We start from the raw sequence: 16,277 nt of genomic DNA on the forward strand, positions 1-16,277 counted from the left end.
TGGCCACTGGACATGACATCAATTTTGGACTTAACATAACAAAGTGTGGGGTTTTTTGTTGTTGTTTTGGTTTGGTTTTTCCAATATGTACTATAGAAATATGCTATAAAATAACAACAAATGTTCACACTGAGCTAACATAACTTTTTTCCGTAAGTTTACACACATATTTATCAAATTGAAGCCCAACAGGAAAAGCTGTAAAAACTTGTGAAACAGCTAAAAGTTCAAAATCTTTGGGCTCCAACACAATTTCCAGTTTTCCGATCTTTTATGTCCAGTGTCCTCACCAACCCGGTAAAAATGGTGTTATGATAGCGGTTCAGGTAAGGACCATGCACAGCCTTCTTCCAGGTTGGGTTGCGCATGCGCAGTCGGTAAACATCGGGACTCCATTCCAGGCTGTCAGTGAGGGTTCCCCGAGCCTCGCATCCTGTGCGGCTGCATCCTTTAACAGCTGTCTACTCTTAACTTTACCTGCGTAACAAACAAAAACAACTTGACCATGAGCGGAGACCACGGACGCGGAGACTCCCAGGTAGCTTTTGGCCGATAATTAGTGTCTTCTGTACAGTTTTGGATCAATTCTCTCAGCAATAACAGACATAACACAAGTATTAACCATCAGGATATGAAATGAGCGCAAATTAACGTTAGCTGTCGCTGCAAGTTAGGCTGCTCTGTTTATTTTAGGAGAAAACTTTTACATTTTTGTGCTCTCTCGGGTCTTTGTGGTGCAGAAATACGCACATTCCTAGGCTCAGCGTATATTCCTATTGAAACTTGAATAAGCGAGCTTACCGGCGTTTTTAAAATTGAAATATTAAAAACATTTTTTCACAATTTTCAGGTCAATTCCGGATCTAAAGGAAGCGGTAGGACCTCTAATGAGGATTTTCTTGTTCATTCTGACTCTTGATTTCCAGCTGGAATCTGTCTACTGTTAGTTTTTTTAAAGGACAGAAATGGCGTCCCAGAGACTAAGTCCCTTCTCCTCCACTCTCTTGCGGCTATTGTTCAAAAAGAGGGTCTGAAATGCACCCTTGCCAGTCTCGTTTTTTTAATCTGACGGGGTATTCCGAAAGGGCCTGGCGTCGTGTAAATTTTGCATGCTTTAGACTGGCGATACGTGCGTGGAATCGCAGCGAATTTTGGAGCCGAAAGTGGCCGAATTGGGGCTGAGGACTTAGTCTCTGCGCCATTTTCTTTTTCTGTATGAAGCAGGCAGGGCGCCGAGCACAGAGCCAACTGTCTGCCGTGATATGGAGGCGAGAGCTGGGAGCTTATCGCCTCTCCCTGCCCCTATCTCACCACCACCTGTGCTCTGCCTCCATCCTTCCTTAAGAGATATTTATCTGCACTGTTAACGAGGAATACTCACACCAAACTTCAAGCCCTCTCACACACTGAAAAAAGTTGCACGGCATTATTAAAAACATCCACATTTTTTTTATTTTTTTGGCACAAATTATACTTAAATTACACTTAAGTTGGGAGCAGCCTTTTTTGTTTAAATGCTTTATTTGATGCAAAGCAAAGCTGTCTGAGGGAAATTAGTTTCTTATTAAAATGTGGTATATATTACAAAAGCTGATTATGTGGTTATTAAACTGCCATGACAACAGAGAGTCACAAGGTGATGATCAGACTGTTTCAGGTCTACCTTTGGGGGGATTTTACTCAGCAGGAAGCATTTTAATATTAGGAGAACATGCAGAATCATTACGGGCTAGTCGTTTGGCTGGCAGCAGGAGTGTATGAAAACAAAATTGATCTATGTGGAAAATACCCGTGGAGGAATGATGTTTTGCTGGGTGGGTATGAAACATACTTAGCCCCCCCCCCCCCCAGTCCTCACCAGCCAAGTTCTTCTTTTGGAGATTTGTGTCTCTTATTGTCTCATTGCAATTATCTCTGCATGCATTAAGAGATTTTTGTTTTGTGTGTTTGCATGTTTGTTGACAAAGTGTTTCTCCGAGATTTGGAACCAGAAGTAAGGGAACGGATGTTTGTTGCACAGTTCGTCCTTAAGATGTCACTTCTCAGTAGATTTGTTGCAGCTTTACCAAGGCATGTACATTCAGCTGCCGCTTTATTAGGTACACTTTGCGCAGGCTGTGGCCTGCCTTCAGAGCTACTTTAATTTCTAGTGGTATAGATTCAACGACGTGCTGGAAACGTTCCTCAGAGAGTTTGGCCCATGTCGACATGATGGCATCATAGATGCTGGAGATTTGTAAGTTGCATATCCATCCAGCCATGCATCCCATAGTGTGCTCTTTTGACTTGTGATCTGGTGATTGTGGTGAGCCTGTGCAAATTTTAGCCTGTTCTTAGCTGACAGGAGTGGCACCCAGTGTGGTCTTCTGCTGCTGAGAGATGCTCTTCTGCACATTTTGGTTGTAACAATTGGTTATTTGACTTACTGTTCCTTTCCTATAGGCACTTTGGCCATTCTACTCTGATCTGTGGCATCAACAAGACGATTTCTCCCAGATAACTGCCGCTCTCTGTAAATATTTTTGGACCATTCTCTGTAAACCTAGAGATGGTTGTATGGGAAGATCCCAGTAAATCAGCAGTTTCTGAAATGTCTGGGATATCTGGCACCATCAACCACACCACATCAAAAATCACTTCACCTTTCCTCACCTTTTTGATGCTGCCTGAATACATAATAAATGCTTTCATGTGAATGGCTGATTGGATATTTGCATTAACAAGCAATTGAATAAGTGTACCTAATAAAGTGTTGGTAAGTGAATGTTGCCTTGGAGGTGACACATCCTGACAAATCATGCAAATTTCAAACAGCTAATTGTGAAAGAATCATTTAAAAAGTTTTTGTTCTGATATCTTTAAATGCTTCTCAACAAGTTGATTTCTCCCTTGTACTGTAGACACACACAAACATAAAGACAAGCACAAAGACAAGGAACACAGACACAAAGATCACAAAAAAGACAAGGAGCGAGAGAAATTCAAGCACAGCAACAGGTAAGATGTCTGTTTCTTTGTCTCAGTTATTTGGTGATCTGCTAAACATCATTCACACCTGCCTTTATGTTTGGCTGTTCCCTTACTCTCTTGAAATAATCGGTTTTCAGAGTTAAGTCTTTGTAATGGTATGTATTCACTTTTGCGGTGTTATGGGAACATTTTAAATGAGGAGGATCCTGACAAAATCCAAATTTCATTTTGTCAGTATCAAACACAGTAATATGAAAGACTCAATAAGTGACTGCTGATTTAACTAAAATAAATACAGCAACGTCAAATTAAGTTTCTTAATGAAATCTTTCAATCTTGGAACCATTGTGGATTTGTTATGGTTTCTTTTTGTGTGTCATAAGTAGCTGTCATTACTTTGTCCGTTATTGTTGACAGCCCGCGTCTCTGTCTTTGTGTGATTAAAAACGATAAGCGTACGTTGCCGGTGGTTGTTTTTTTGGTTTTTTTTGTGATGGCATCTTCTGTGTCTGCACATCCAGACCTCGTCTGACCTTTTACGCTTGATCTCTGCCTTTTGTGTCTTCTGTGTTCTAGTGAGCATAAGGAGCACTCTGAGAAGAAACACAGAGACAAAGACAAAGAGCGACTGAAGCACAGCGACAGCAGCTCAGACAAACACAGACAAAAACACAAAGACAGGGACAAAGACAAGAGGAGAGAAGAGAAGGTTTGTTTATGGGTCGTCGGTATGCTTTTAAATGAAAAGCTTTATATGTGTTTGGAGTAAAGATTGTGAGTCGTTATTTTTTGTGACAAATTGTTTTTGGTCCTGTTTTTTTTAACGTTTCTAAAATCCTCCAGAGAGATTGGCCTCATTAGAAACAAACACTGACAAGCAACCAGAGCCCCTCTGGTTTTCAGTTAACTCTGACTATATGCTAAAGTTTAAAATTAGTTTTTAAAGTTGGCAAAGGTGTGGCATACGTTTTAACATGGTTTTCTATATTTTCTCATTTCTCAGATTCAATCATCTCATTTAGAGAAGCCTAAAAGGGAGAAGGAAAATGGATATGTGAGGTAAACATGATCGCTTTGTTGCAGCTACAGACTCTGCACAAGTCCTGAAGCACATTTCATTTCTTTATCTATTACTTCTAGTGGTAAAATGCTCTTGAACAACAGTTCTCCATTATATCCGAAGGTTTTTCAAAGTTTTACTTTGAACATTGGCTGATTTTTTGTTTTTGTTTTGTGTTTTTACTTATTTTCAGTCCAGTCCTTGTACCTGACCATTTTCAGAGGAATGTTTTTTTTGTTTGTTTTTTTAAGACACTTAACACTGATGTATGCATGATTCAAGCATAAAAATGGCACTTGCCAAAATTGATAAAATTATGAACACAGTAACGTGACAGATTTTGATTGAACCTGGAATATCATTTGAAAAGTGTCTGGCAAATCCTTTATTTTTCAGCTTGCTATTTATTCCAAAACACACTACTAATATAGTTGAAAGAAAAAAAATAGAAAATGCAGAAAGAAACACGGTCAGTCATGGATTAGCCAACATCCAACGAAGAGCTTTGAATGTCCTTCTAGAAGCCTGGAGAACGATTCCTGAAGATTTAAAGAAATTACAGGCTTGCCTAAGAGACTTTATAAATGTGGTCATACCAAATATTGACTTTCATTTTAGAATTGCACAAACTCTGTTTTTGACTTATAGTCTGCAGTGTCATTTGTGCCTGCACGTTTCAGTCCATCACTGCACCCATTTCCTGTTTTTCTAGCAAAATAACAAGAAATGACAGATGGCTAAAGACCTTTGCAGTTATCATGCAGTAAAAGTACTCATGAATCAGCCGTTATTTGCTTTTAAAATAATTATACTAAAGAGCAGTTATTGCTTTGTTGTCATTTACTAAAATGCTGTTCAATGTCTTTGACGTGCCAATTAGAGACAGGAGCCCTGCTGGCATTAAGAGTGAACCTGAGGAAGACAATGGCTTCTACCCCTCACCCCAACACAACAAGAGCTCCAGACAAGAGTATGATGATGAAGAGTAGGTGTCATTCAAATGAATCCAATACGCTTGTAGTTGCAGTTCAGCTTTGGTTGTTCATGTAGTGGTGTAATTTTCTACAGATATGAATACAAGCCCAAAAAAGTCAAGTTGGAACACGACAAAAAGGCCAAAAAGAGGAAACATGAGTACGACGAAGACGAGGAAGATGAGGTTTATTACATGTTAATACACTGTAATGACAAAAATATTTTCCGGGTTGGGGCATCTGCTGTGTATCTCCTTGTAGATCTATTTAATTGAATCCATTTTTTAGGGTATAAAGCACAAAAAGAAGATAAAAGACAAAAAAGGAACAGACGGGAAGAAAGTGAAAAAAGAAGAAGAAGAGAAGTGGAAATGGTGAGTTAATTATAGACACAAATTGATCTTTTCCTCAGGAAATTACAAACCACTTATTTAGATAAAGTGCAGTTTTTTCTCTCTCATCGGTTGTGTTGTGTTGTTGTTTGTCATGATTAGGTGGGAGGAGGAAAGATATACCGACGGCTCCAAATGGCGCTTCCTGGAACATAAAGGGCCAGTGTTTGCGCCTCCATACGAACCCTTGCCAGGCAAAGTTAAATTTTACTATGGTGGTGAGTCAGTTTGTATTAAAGAAAACTTATTTTTGTGTACTTATTATTATCTTTTATTAAAATAATGTAATTTCCTGTATTTGTAGGTAAGCCTATGAAGCTGAGTGCTCCTGCTGAAGAGGTTGCAACATTTTTTGCCAAAATGTTGGATCATGAGTATACCACGAAGGACATCTTTAGGAAGAACTTCTTTAAAGACTGGAGGAAGGTGAGGAAAATGGACATGGCTCTGCAGATAGTGTGAATTTCCAAGTATTTAAATGGGGCTTCACATGTCTTCTGTTTTATTTTAGGAAATGACATCAGAGGAGAAGTCTGTGATTACTGACCTGAATAAATGTGACTTCAGTGAGATGAGCGAGTACTTCAAGGCCCAGTCAGAAGCTCGGAAACAGATGTCTAAAGAGGAGAAACAGGTATTGCAGTTAGGTGCACTCTTCCAACCTCGAGAACTCTGGGATTTCTCAATATATCTTCATACATCTTGTAGAAAATCAAAGAGGAAAATGAACGGCTCCTTCAGGAGTATGGTTTCTGCATCATGGACAACCACAAGGAGAGGATCGGAAATTTCCGCATCGAGCCGCCGGGCCTTTTCCGAGGACGGGGGGACCATCCAAAGATGGGCATGCTGAAGCGGCGCATCAGACCCGAAGACATCATTATTAACTGTAGCAAGTAGGAAATCTCTTTGTCACCGTTATCGCCACCTCAGCTGCCCTGATCTTTAACCGTTCCTGTTTCAGAGGCGAAGCATAGCAGAAACATAAAATCTGGACACAAGTTGTTGTTATCGTGTTTGGTTATGAGATTTACCACAAGGTGGCCCTGTAAAACCATTTTAGGTGAGGACATGTGAAAGATGATGAGACTGTTGTTGTTAAAGGGATAAAATAAGAGGATGTGTGCATGTGAAAGGATATAATAAGCAGCAACTGATGAGGCTTTGAGTATTGATGAAGTGTTTGGTCAGGAGGTCACAGGCATTTACCCCACACCGATCACCTTGTTTTACCACCTGTCTGCCTTGTTTTCTGTTAATCTGTGCTTCTGTCTTTTGATTTTGTGATTACCGTATTTATTTACAGACTGTGGAAATGATGTTGTTTTTGCTTTGGAGGCGGGATGTGTGGGAGAGTTTATGGGAAAGCTAAATTGTAGCGGTCAGTTGCCATCAAAGAAAAAACACTGGGTAAAAGATTGTACGTGCTGCCTGTCGCATATACAGTATGGCAGATGTATCACTGACACACACATGCGCTTCTGGCACCATGTCAAAGGTGGTCTTCCTGTCAGTGTAAACTGTATCTGTGCAAACAATAACACAAGCCAGGGAGGACATGTTCACCCCCGCATACTGGAAGGTGGGATTTTATGTTCTCTTTGCACTATTGTCTCATAGCTGTGGTGTTTACACTGCAGAAAAAAGATCAGTTATTTAATTTTTGGTACCTCTGAGGAACGCTTTTAAATCAGCACAAAGCTCCACCGTGGGAACAGCTCCAAACATAGATCAGTGGAAATGTGCCAGCATGTTTTGCACCTGTTTGGTAACTCTGGCTCTTTTTATGTAGGGACTCCAAGCACCCCAAACCTCCCCCAGGGACAAAATGGAAGGAGGTTCGACATGACAACAAAGTAACCTGGTTAGCATCTTGGACAGAGAACATCCAGGGCTCCATCAAGTACATCATGTTAAACCCGAGCTCCAGGATCAAGGTACCCGCGCTCTCGCCGCCTTTTCCCCCAGTAACCTTTTTTTTCTACCATTTTCCCAATGATGGGACGTACGTGTGTGTGTGTGTGTGTGTGTGTGTGTGTGTGTGTGTGTGTGTGTGTGTGTGTGTGTGTGTGTGTGTGCAGGGGGAGAAGGACTGGCAGAAATATGAAACTGCCCGGCGTTTAAAGAAGTGTGTGGATCGCATCCGTGCTCAGTACAGAGAGGACTGGAAGTCAAAAGAGATGAGGATCAGACAGAGAGCTGTGGCGCTGTACTTCATAGACAAGGTAAATAAGAATACAATAAAATTATGGTGACTGCACCAAGTGATAAAATAGATAAAGTAGATTATAGACAAGAACGTACAGCAGCTTTGATTTAAGTAGTAGAAGTAGAACTAGTGGAAGTAGTAGGTTGAAAAGGGAAATCGCTGTAAAGTGACGTGAACTATTGTAGATAATTCAGCTGAATTTTCACATCTCGTGCATTCCCTATGCCTCCAAGCACTACGTTCTCATTTCCGTCCATCATCCCTTTAATGTGTTGTCCTCCACAGCTGTCAGTCACTCACCAGTTCCTATTCCGAGCTGAACATATTCCAGGCCACCATAAGGCCATTGCTGACTCCTCGTCTCATCTCTCACTCCAGACATCCAGGGCCGTGGGCCCACGTGCAGAGGCAGTCCTGATGTCTGTGCTTGAGATATAAACCCCACCAAATTAGAATGAATTTCCTTCCAACTTCAATCTACTTTTCACTTTTTCAACATTGCTTCTTTGGCTAGTTCCCTATCATACGTCATATCATCTCCATCTATAAAAATCCCAGCAATTAAATCTTATCTTAGACGGCTTCCCCTCTTCTTCCTCCCTCTTTGGCTGGGGTCAGTGTCACTACTGGTAGCATGAGGCAACACCTGCACCCTACAGAGGTTTCACAGGTAGTCCAGCTCCTCCAGGATGGCACATCAATACGTGTCATTACCAGAAGGTTTGCTGACCGTAGAAAGTCCTTAACCCATCAGTAGGACCAGTATCTGCTCCTTTGTGCAAGGGGCAGGGTGAGCTGGGCTCTGTGCTCACTGCATGAAACTGTGGAGCCTGATTGGCATTTGCCATAGAAGACCAGCATCTTTGTGGTTTTTGGGATGTCTTTAAATTCAGCCCTCTGTAGGCTGAAAATGTTAATTTCCATCAAACAATGTGGTATCCTTTCATTTCTAACACATTACCCAGTCTGTGTCAGCAAATGACATTTACTGTCACACAAATCATAGGTCCTTCTTTAGTTCCACTGGTAAACTAAGTCTAAGATTTCTTAACAAGTCATGCTGTTCAGAGTCACATGGGTGACATGGAGTTTATCCCAACTGTCACTGGGCCGGGGGCGGGTTACATGCCGAACAGCTCAGCAGTTCATCACAGGGCCTACATAAATCCTGACCAAATGTTCTGCTCTGAAGTTTTGCTTATGTTTGTGATGTTTGGTGTTTTTCTCATAGCTGGCTCTGAGGGCAGGTAACGAAAAGGAGGAAGGCGAGACGGCGGACACCGTTGGCTGCTGCTCGCTGCGAGTGGAACACATCAAACTGTACCCCAAGCTGGACGACCAGGAGTACGTTGTGGAGTTTGACTTTTTAGGAAAAGACTCCATCCGCTACTACAACAAAATACCCGTGGAGAAGAGGGTAAGGAAGGAAATGAGAAGGGGAGGAGTTAATGAGGGAAGAAAGAGGTGCTGTGGCAGATATTGGTTGTGTAATGACAGATGTGGAATTTAGTGTTGATGAGATAAAAATGTTCTAATCTATGGAGGATGTTTGTACAGGCAGGTGATCAGAAAGAAATAGTTTTCCGTCAGCTCTGCCTCACAGGGTGGTCTGTTTCCTGCCATTAACAGAGTGTACAAACGACACACACACACACACACACACACACACACACACACACACACACACACACACACACACACACACGCGCGCGTTTTTAATTGCAAATTCTTCAGCACGTCTGGGTCCTGTCTGTTTGGCTGCATTTCCTCTGAAGTACCGGTTAAAAAGCACTCACACAAAGCACACTAACCTGCAGTCTATAAACCACCTGCACTTGTCATCATGGGCACAAATAAACCCACACCCTCTGCTGGTAACAATGTGTCAGTGCATCCATGGCCACAGTTTTAAGAGTTAAATGTAAGTGACTGATTTGAGGCTGAGTACATCTTCGTTCTTGTTTCCTGTCAGGTCTTTAAAAACCTCCAGTTGTTCCTGGAAAACAAACAGCCTGAAGACGACCTCTTTGACAGACTGAATGTGAGAAACACACAAGAATACCTGCCTTCACGTTAACTGTTTACTTTAACTACTTTGTATAATTCTGATTCACCTGCCCTCCTTAACTGTTGTTCCCTCTTCTTTTCTGTGTTTCCTGCAGACATCTATTCTAAATAAGCACCTACAGGAGCTGATGGATGGACTTACAGCCAAAGTTTTCCGTACCTATAACGCCTCCATCACCCTGCAACAGCAGCTCAAGGAGCTGACCTGTTGTGAGTGAAAATGGTTTCATGTAGTCTTATAGCAACTCATTGTCATCATTAAATAAGTTAGTGCTAGTCTCAATTCATTAGGTACTCTTTGCTACTCGCAGGTTTGGCCTTCACAACTGCCTTAATTCTTCATGATATAGATTCAACAAGGTGCTGGAAACATTCCTCAGAGATTTTGGTCCACATTCATATGACGGCATCAGTTGTTGCAGATTTGTCAGCCACACATCCATAACTCAAATCTCCCATTCTACCTCATTCCAAAGTTTCTCTATTGGTTTGAGATCTGGTGACTGTGGAGGTTGTTTGAGTACAGTGAACTTCTTGTTATGTTCAAGAAACCAGACTGAGATGATCTGAGCTTTGTGACATGGTGTTTTATCCTGACAGGAGCGGGGTTAGATGGATTCAGCAACAATACTCAGGCAGGCTCAGCTGGTATTAAGGGGCCCGAAGTCTGCCAAGAAAGCATATCCCACAACATTACACCAGCAGCAGCAGTCTGAACTATTATAAGACAGGATGAATCAGTGTTTTCATGTACATCAAATTCTGACTCTACAGAATGAACTCAAATCTCATCAGATGAGCCAATCTTCTGTTGTGCAGTTTGGGTGAGCTCGTGCAAATTGTAGACTCATGTTCGTGTTCTTTGCTGACTGATGTGGCACCGGTGTCATCTTCTGCTGCTGTAGCCCGTCTTCTTCAGTGTTAAATGTGTTGTGCTTTTAGAGGTGCTCTTCTGCATACCTTGGGTATAACAATTGGTTCTTTAACTTTTACTGTTTCCTTCCTGTCAGCTCGAAGCATTCAGATTATTCTTCTCTGATTTCTGACATGAACAAGGCATTTTTTCCTAGAGAAGTGCTGCTCACTGGATATTTTTTCTTTTTTATACAGTTCTCTGTACCATTAGAGATAGTTGTATGGGAAAATCCCAGCAAATCAGCTGTTTCTCAGATACTCAGACCAGCCTGGCACCAACCAGCACGCCAGGTTCAAAGACATTTAAATCACTTTTCTTTCTCGTTCTGACGCTCACTTTGAACTTGACCGTATCTGCATTCCTAAATGTACTGAGCTGCTGCCATGGCTTATTAGATATTTGCAAGCAGCTGAACAAGTTTGCATAATAAAGTGACCTGGGAGTGTATGTGAAGCTGTAACTGGTGGCTTCTGTGCTGTGTTGTGACCAGTGACTGTAGAAGTGATTTTGTTTTCTACAGTCACTGTTTGTGACACCTGGACTCTGGAGTTTATATTCATGACAGTGCAGGTATTAAAGTATTGTTTCCACCATGTAAACAAAAGTACTGACTCCTGCTCCTCTCACACAGGTAACTTTAAGCCTGTACTTTTAAGCTGTATACCAGTCTACTTGTACTGTACAGACAGATGTCATTATACGCGTGTCTGTTCATTAAACCTGGGAGAGCAACAGCGCAGAGGAAAGGTGAAAAAGGAAGAAGGAATGACTAATAATAACTGTTCACATGAGCATTGTACACTTAATGCCTTTTTGGGCCTTTCCATTCAAAAATAACTACTTTATTACATTATGTGATAGAATTATAGTAACAGCAGGTTAGCAGCAATTTAGCAAATTGGCTAAACCCTTTACACAGCAAAGTTTGGGTCATTTTAAATTTAAATCATTCTAAACTTTTCCTCTTATGTTGTTTTTGGATCAACAGCTGATGACAGCATCCCAGCAAAGATCCTATCGTACAACCGAGCCAACCGGGCCGTGGCCATTCTTTGCAACCACCAGAGAGCTCCGCCCAAAACATTTGAGAAGTCCATGCAAAATCTTCAGAACAAGGTAAACGTCTGTGTTACGATTGTTTCTGGTTTTGTTATTCCTCCATTAGAATTTGTTCTCAGTAAACAGGCATTTTTTTTGTACCCATTAAAGGTAAAGCTATCCACTCTTTTGGTGGTGCAGCTTTTAGACTTCACTCTGTGTGCATTTGTTGTGATTGTAGATCGATGAGAAACAAAATCAACTATCAGCAGCCAGGAAGCAGCTGAAGGCTGCCAAAGCTGATCACAAGGCTTCCCATGATGACAAGAGCAAAAAGTAAGAAAACATTAGCACCGCTAATGAGTACAAGAGAGTTTGATCAATTACTTAATTACTTAAACATCTTTGCTCCTCAGCAACGAAGTTTAAATGGTGTCCAGGGCATTTAAAGTCTGTCGTTATAATTCCTCGTCTCTCTCTGTCTCCCCGCCTTCGTACACCCCCGTCTTTGTTTTCCTTTGCATCTTGTGTATCTGTCTTCTTCCTTCTCTCTGCCCTGTGTTTGTTTTTCTTTGTAAGGGCTGTGGAGATGAAGCGTAAAGCTGTACAGAGGATAGAGGAGCAGCTGATGAAACTCCAGGTGCAAGCCACAGACAGAGAGGAGAACAAACAAATTGCTCTGGGAACCTCCAAGCTTAATTACCTGGATCCACGCATCTCTGTGGCATGGTATTTATTGTGCACAGAAGACATTCTGTATCTGCGTTTATTAGCTGTTAATTATTATTTAATCAGAGCATCTTTTTTTTTTTTTTTGTTTGTTTGTTGTTTTATACTATGACTTTATGAGCAACCCCCCTACTGATAAATAGGCAGGCAGCCTCTGGGTGGGTGGGTATGTGCAGTCCATACCTACCCTTGGTGACAGAAAGGCAGGAAATGCTTTTGCATTGTAGGAAAAGGAGCAGCTCAAGCAAAAAAGCTAACTGCTGCAAAAGGAAAATAAGAGGAAGAAAAGCGTGTGAGCGTGAGGAACAATGGGGTTTGTTTCTGAAAGCTAGGGAGCGTCGCAAAACAGCCCTCCTTCCTCCATGTGGGAAGGCAATGAGGTGCTGTCTGTGGGTGAATGGAGGGACTTGGCCATAGAGAGGGGGAACATGGCGGTCCGCCCTCCTTAACCGATGCCCCACAGCTATTTATGGAGAACCTCCTCCTCAAGCACAATGGATACAGGAATCCTCCGTGATTTTCTTGGTTGTAGGGCGTAAGGGATGGGGATCCTAATAAAGGGTGGTGCATGGGAACATGGTGTAAACTATGGTATTTGTGAGTAATGGTATGGTGAAGGTACACTGGCTTAACGGCTAGGAAATTAAAATTTTAGCTAGTTAATCATGGTTTCTCTCATTTTATTATATCTCAGTAACAGCTTTAGCTTTTGGATGACTTAACCAGGAAAGTCTTTATTGAGTCTTTATCTACAAATTTCAAAATTAACTGTCAACAAAATGATAAATCTGAAGCAAGGACTCAGAAGTTGAGCACAAAGATCAAAAACTTTAAACATTAAAAGCAGCAGCAGCAATTAAACAGAAACTGACTTTCACTAATGTTAACTGAGGGTCCAAATAATACACAAGACCCTTGAGACCATAACATAAACAGTACCGCGCTGCAGAAGAAGTATAAATACTTAATATACATCGTAATATTTATTAAGTAATCTTTGTCAAAGCTGTCTAATCAAAAGTGTTTCATTCTGTCTTTATTCTTCTTCTACTCCATTCTTGCCACATTTTATGCTTTTAACTTTGCCCTCAACAGTCACATAAAGCTGTGTGAAGTGTGATTGTTAGTTTGTTAGAGTATTGGATCCACATGTTAAGGTTTAACCTTCAATTATAAACCGTAATTGTTTTTTATGTAAAAACTACAAAATCAGAAGCTGTGTGTTTGTTTTTATGTATTAGAAATAATATGAGAGCATAACGATTGACTGTCAAACTGTCCACTGTGTACCTTTCACCCCAACACAGCCGGGATAGACTCCAGCCTCCCTGCGACCCTGAATTGAATAAACAGATTTAAAAAAGGATGGATAAATATGTTTTATGTCCTGCCACAGGCAGCAGGCTTGTAAAATCTTGTGTGTCAATTAAGTACCTTTGTTCCAGACGTCTCAGATCACAATGATGTGAAAAAGAAAGCTTTCAAAAACTCGACCCCAACAACCGCTTTTAGCAGCAATAACTTAAAGTAATTGTTCTCTGTAAGACTCGTTCACATTGTTGTGAAGAAACTTTGTCACACATTTCTTTACAGCTTTAGTTTTGCTTTAGTTCATTGAGGTTTGTGGGCATCTGCACAGCTCTCTTAAGGGCCTACCACATTTCATTCGGCTCGAGGTCTGGACTTTGACTGGCCTGTTGCAACACCTCGACTCTTATTTTTTGTAGATTTGCTGCTGTGCTTGGAATTGCGATTGCCCATACTTGTGCTGAGCTTTAGCTGTTGGACAGATGGCCTGACATCTCCCTCAAGAATACTTGAGTTCCCAGGTCAAAACAAGCCCAAATCATCACCCCTCCACCACCGTGCTTGACAGTTGGTATAAGGTGTTTCTACTGATAAGTTTGTGGTAGAAAAAGAAGCCTACACGAGGGCCGTGTAACCAGAGTGAATCATTTTTTTACCATCACCAGTAGTTCAGTGTTCTGTGAATGTGTGCATAAAACCTTTCTTAGAAAACAGAAACTAATTTTCTGTTTGCAGCTGATTTGCTCTCTAATATTCTTCTTAGACTTTCCTGTTCAGTGAGTCACATGGACACTTTCATGCCACATTGTTTAGATTGCCTGCAAACCAAGGACAAACGGCCCAGTCAGTCTCCAAGCCAAAGACGATGTGATGTCCTACTGATATCCAACAAACTGCTGCAAATTTACCAGTACTGTAACAAAAAATAAAATCCAGTATTAGTATTGACGTGACAGCAGACTTTCACTGCATGCTTTTTGTGGCCAAGTTATAACAATATGTAGAGAATATATGAAAAATTAAGTCAAATCTCTTAATCTTGAAATCGTTCATATTGTGTTTTATTGTTTTTGTCAAATGAAACACTCAAAAAGCAAAAGAGAGAGCGAGGGGATCTGAAACCGTAATTATACAGAAGCGTAAGAAAACTGCAGTTAACGGAAGCTCGCAAGACCTGACAGCAGCCATCAGCTGAAACAAAACCACTCTTTTATCAACCTATTTGTCGAACTGCCACTGTTGCATTTCACACAGTATTTCTTTTTTCATTCTGTCTTGTCTTTCCTCCAATCCCAGGTGCAAGAAGTTCGGTATTCCCATTGAGAAAATCTACAACAAAACCCAGAGAGAGAAGTTCGCCTGGGCGATCGACATGGCCGATAAAGACTATGAGTTTTAAACCTATTTAATGTTTTACCTTTTATACCCATGCCTTTGATATGAAAATGGTTTGCAGGAGATGTCAAAATGTTTCCACTGTGTTGCTGCTGCAGGGCAGTGAAGGAGGAAGGTAAGCCTCTGCTCGAGAGCCGATCGCAGGTGAATAATTGTGCTGTACATAAGGATTAGCTATGTATAGGAAAATAACTCCTTAACCATTTGACCAAGCTGCCGAAGGGCATCTCTCTCTTACAAAACTACAGTATTGCGTATGTAGCTGCAGCTATCTGCCTGTGACCCAGCAGCGACGGACGCATTAGTATTATCTTTTGTGAGATAAAATGTATTGAAATTTGTAAGCCATCAGATTTATTGAGAAATAAATCTATATTGTCATAGAATAATGAATTAAACAAATGTTTGTATGGGAGACTGTGAGACGCAACACGAGAGAGAGGTGATGTGATGACTTTTCATTTGTGTAATTTTAGTGTGAAAGATGAAATGAAATGACAGACTGGTGACAGTGTGAAGATCAGAAAACCCCAGCACTATGCTCGCACAACTATTAGCGCACAGAATGTCGTCCTTTTTTCCATCACCTCTCTGAGTTTGCTGTTTCTTTCAGGGATGTACATATACTTTTGTCTGTTTTTTGTTTTGTTTTGTTCTTTTAGTGACTGATTCAGTATTTTTTAAAATGTGTGCTGTAAGCATTATAACAGAAGGCTTTTCATTGCTCAAATGCAACTTTTGCGTGTTCGTTTCCTCAGTTTTACGATGAACTCTGTGTAATATGGATCTTGGTTACTTGAAGCAGCTGAAAGGCAGTGTATGTACTGTATGCCAGAGCTAAAAAAAATAAAAAATAAATACAGGATAGCTCCTCCTGACAAAAGGGGGGTGGATTTTTGCCAAATAAGATCTCAAAAGTCTGTCATTGTAACGTGCTGTTTTTGTATTGCTCTGATAAAGCAGAACGTGTCTTTGAATTCATTTGCAAATGTGAATGGATATTCTAACTTTTGTCATTAATATTTCTTGCTATATGATCTTGTACCACACAATCGCAATCCTGGTTAGTTGAATGCTTGTTTTGAGCTTTGTAGGTTTCAGAATAAAACATCAGACTTGTCTTTTTCGTCTTTTTGTTGCCAGCTTTGATTAGTTTTCAAGTGGGCATTAAAAATAAGCTCATTGTCTGATTACACGTCTGTGTAATCATTGTCTGATT

The 16,277-nt window shown here is 40.9% G+C and overlaps 1 protein-coding gene across 1 annotated transcript; it reads left to right on the forward strand.

Moving 5' to 3' along the window:
- Positions 1–391: 391 nt before the first annotated feature.
- Positions 392–16,178, forward strand: top1b (DNA topoisomerase Ib). The gene is made up of 21 exons (XM_004545969.3): positions 392–538; positions 851–875; positions 2,901–2,997; positions 3,547–3,679; positions 3,974–4,029; positions 4,911–5,015; positions 5,099–5,189; positions 5,293–5,378; positions 5,499–5,614; positions 5,701–5,822; positions 5,908–6,030; positions 6,105–6,292; positions 7,189–7,333; positions 7,478–7,621; positions 8,837–9,022; positions 9,578–9,646; positions 9,768–9,882; positions 11,577–11,704; positions 11,868–11,962; positions 12,206–12,355; positions 14,960–16,178. The coding sequence occupies exons 1-21, from the start codon at positions 506–508 to the stop codon at positions 15,060–15,062; spliced, it is 2,310 nt and encodes a 769-aa protein (XP_004546026.1). The 5' UTR covers positions 392–505; the 3' UTR covers positions 15,063–16,178.
- The last annotated feature ends 99 nt before the right edge of the window (positions 16,179–16,277 follow it).

The sequence above is a fragment of the Maylandia zebra genome, linkage group LG20 (assembly GCF_041146795.1).
Source record: "Maylandia zebra isolate NMK-2024a linkage group LG20, Mzebra_GT3a, whole genome shotgun sequence".
NCBI classification, from domain to species: domain Eukaryota; kingdom Metazoa; phylum Chordata; class Actinopteri; order Cichliformes; family Cichlidae; genus Maylandia; species Maylandia zebra.

What these genes read in the sequence shown, in the direction of transcription:
- top1b (XM_004545969.3), top strand. Translation starts at nt 506, where the DNA reads ATGAGCGGAGACCACGGACGCGGAGACTCCCAG. An exon ending in ACCTCTTTGACAGACTGAAT is followed by an intron (nt 9,647 to 9,767) that starts GTGAGAAACACA and finishes TGTTTCCTGCAG; the next exon opens with ACATCTATTCTAAATAAGCA. An exon ending in GCTCAAGGAGCTGACCTGTT is followed by an intron (nt 9,883 to 11,576) that starts GTGAGTGAAAAT and finishes TTGGATCAACAG; the next exon opens with CTGATGACAGCATCCCAGCA.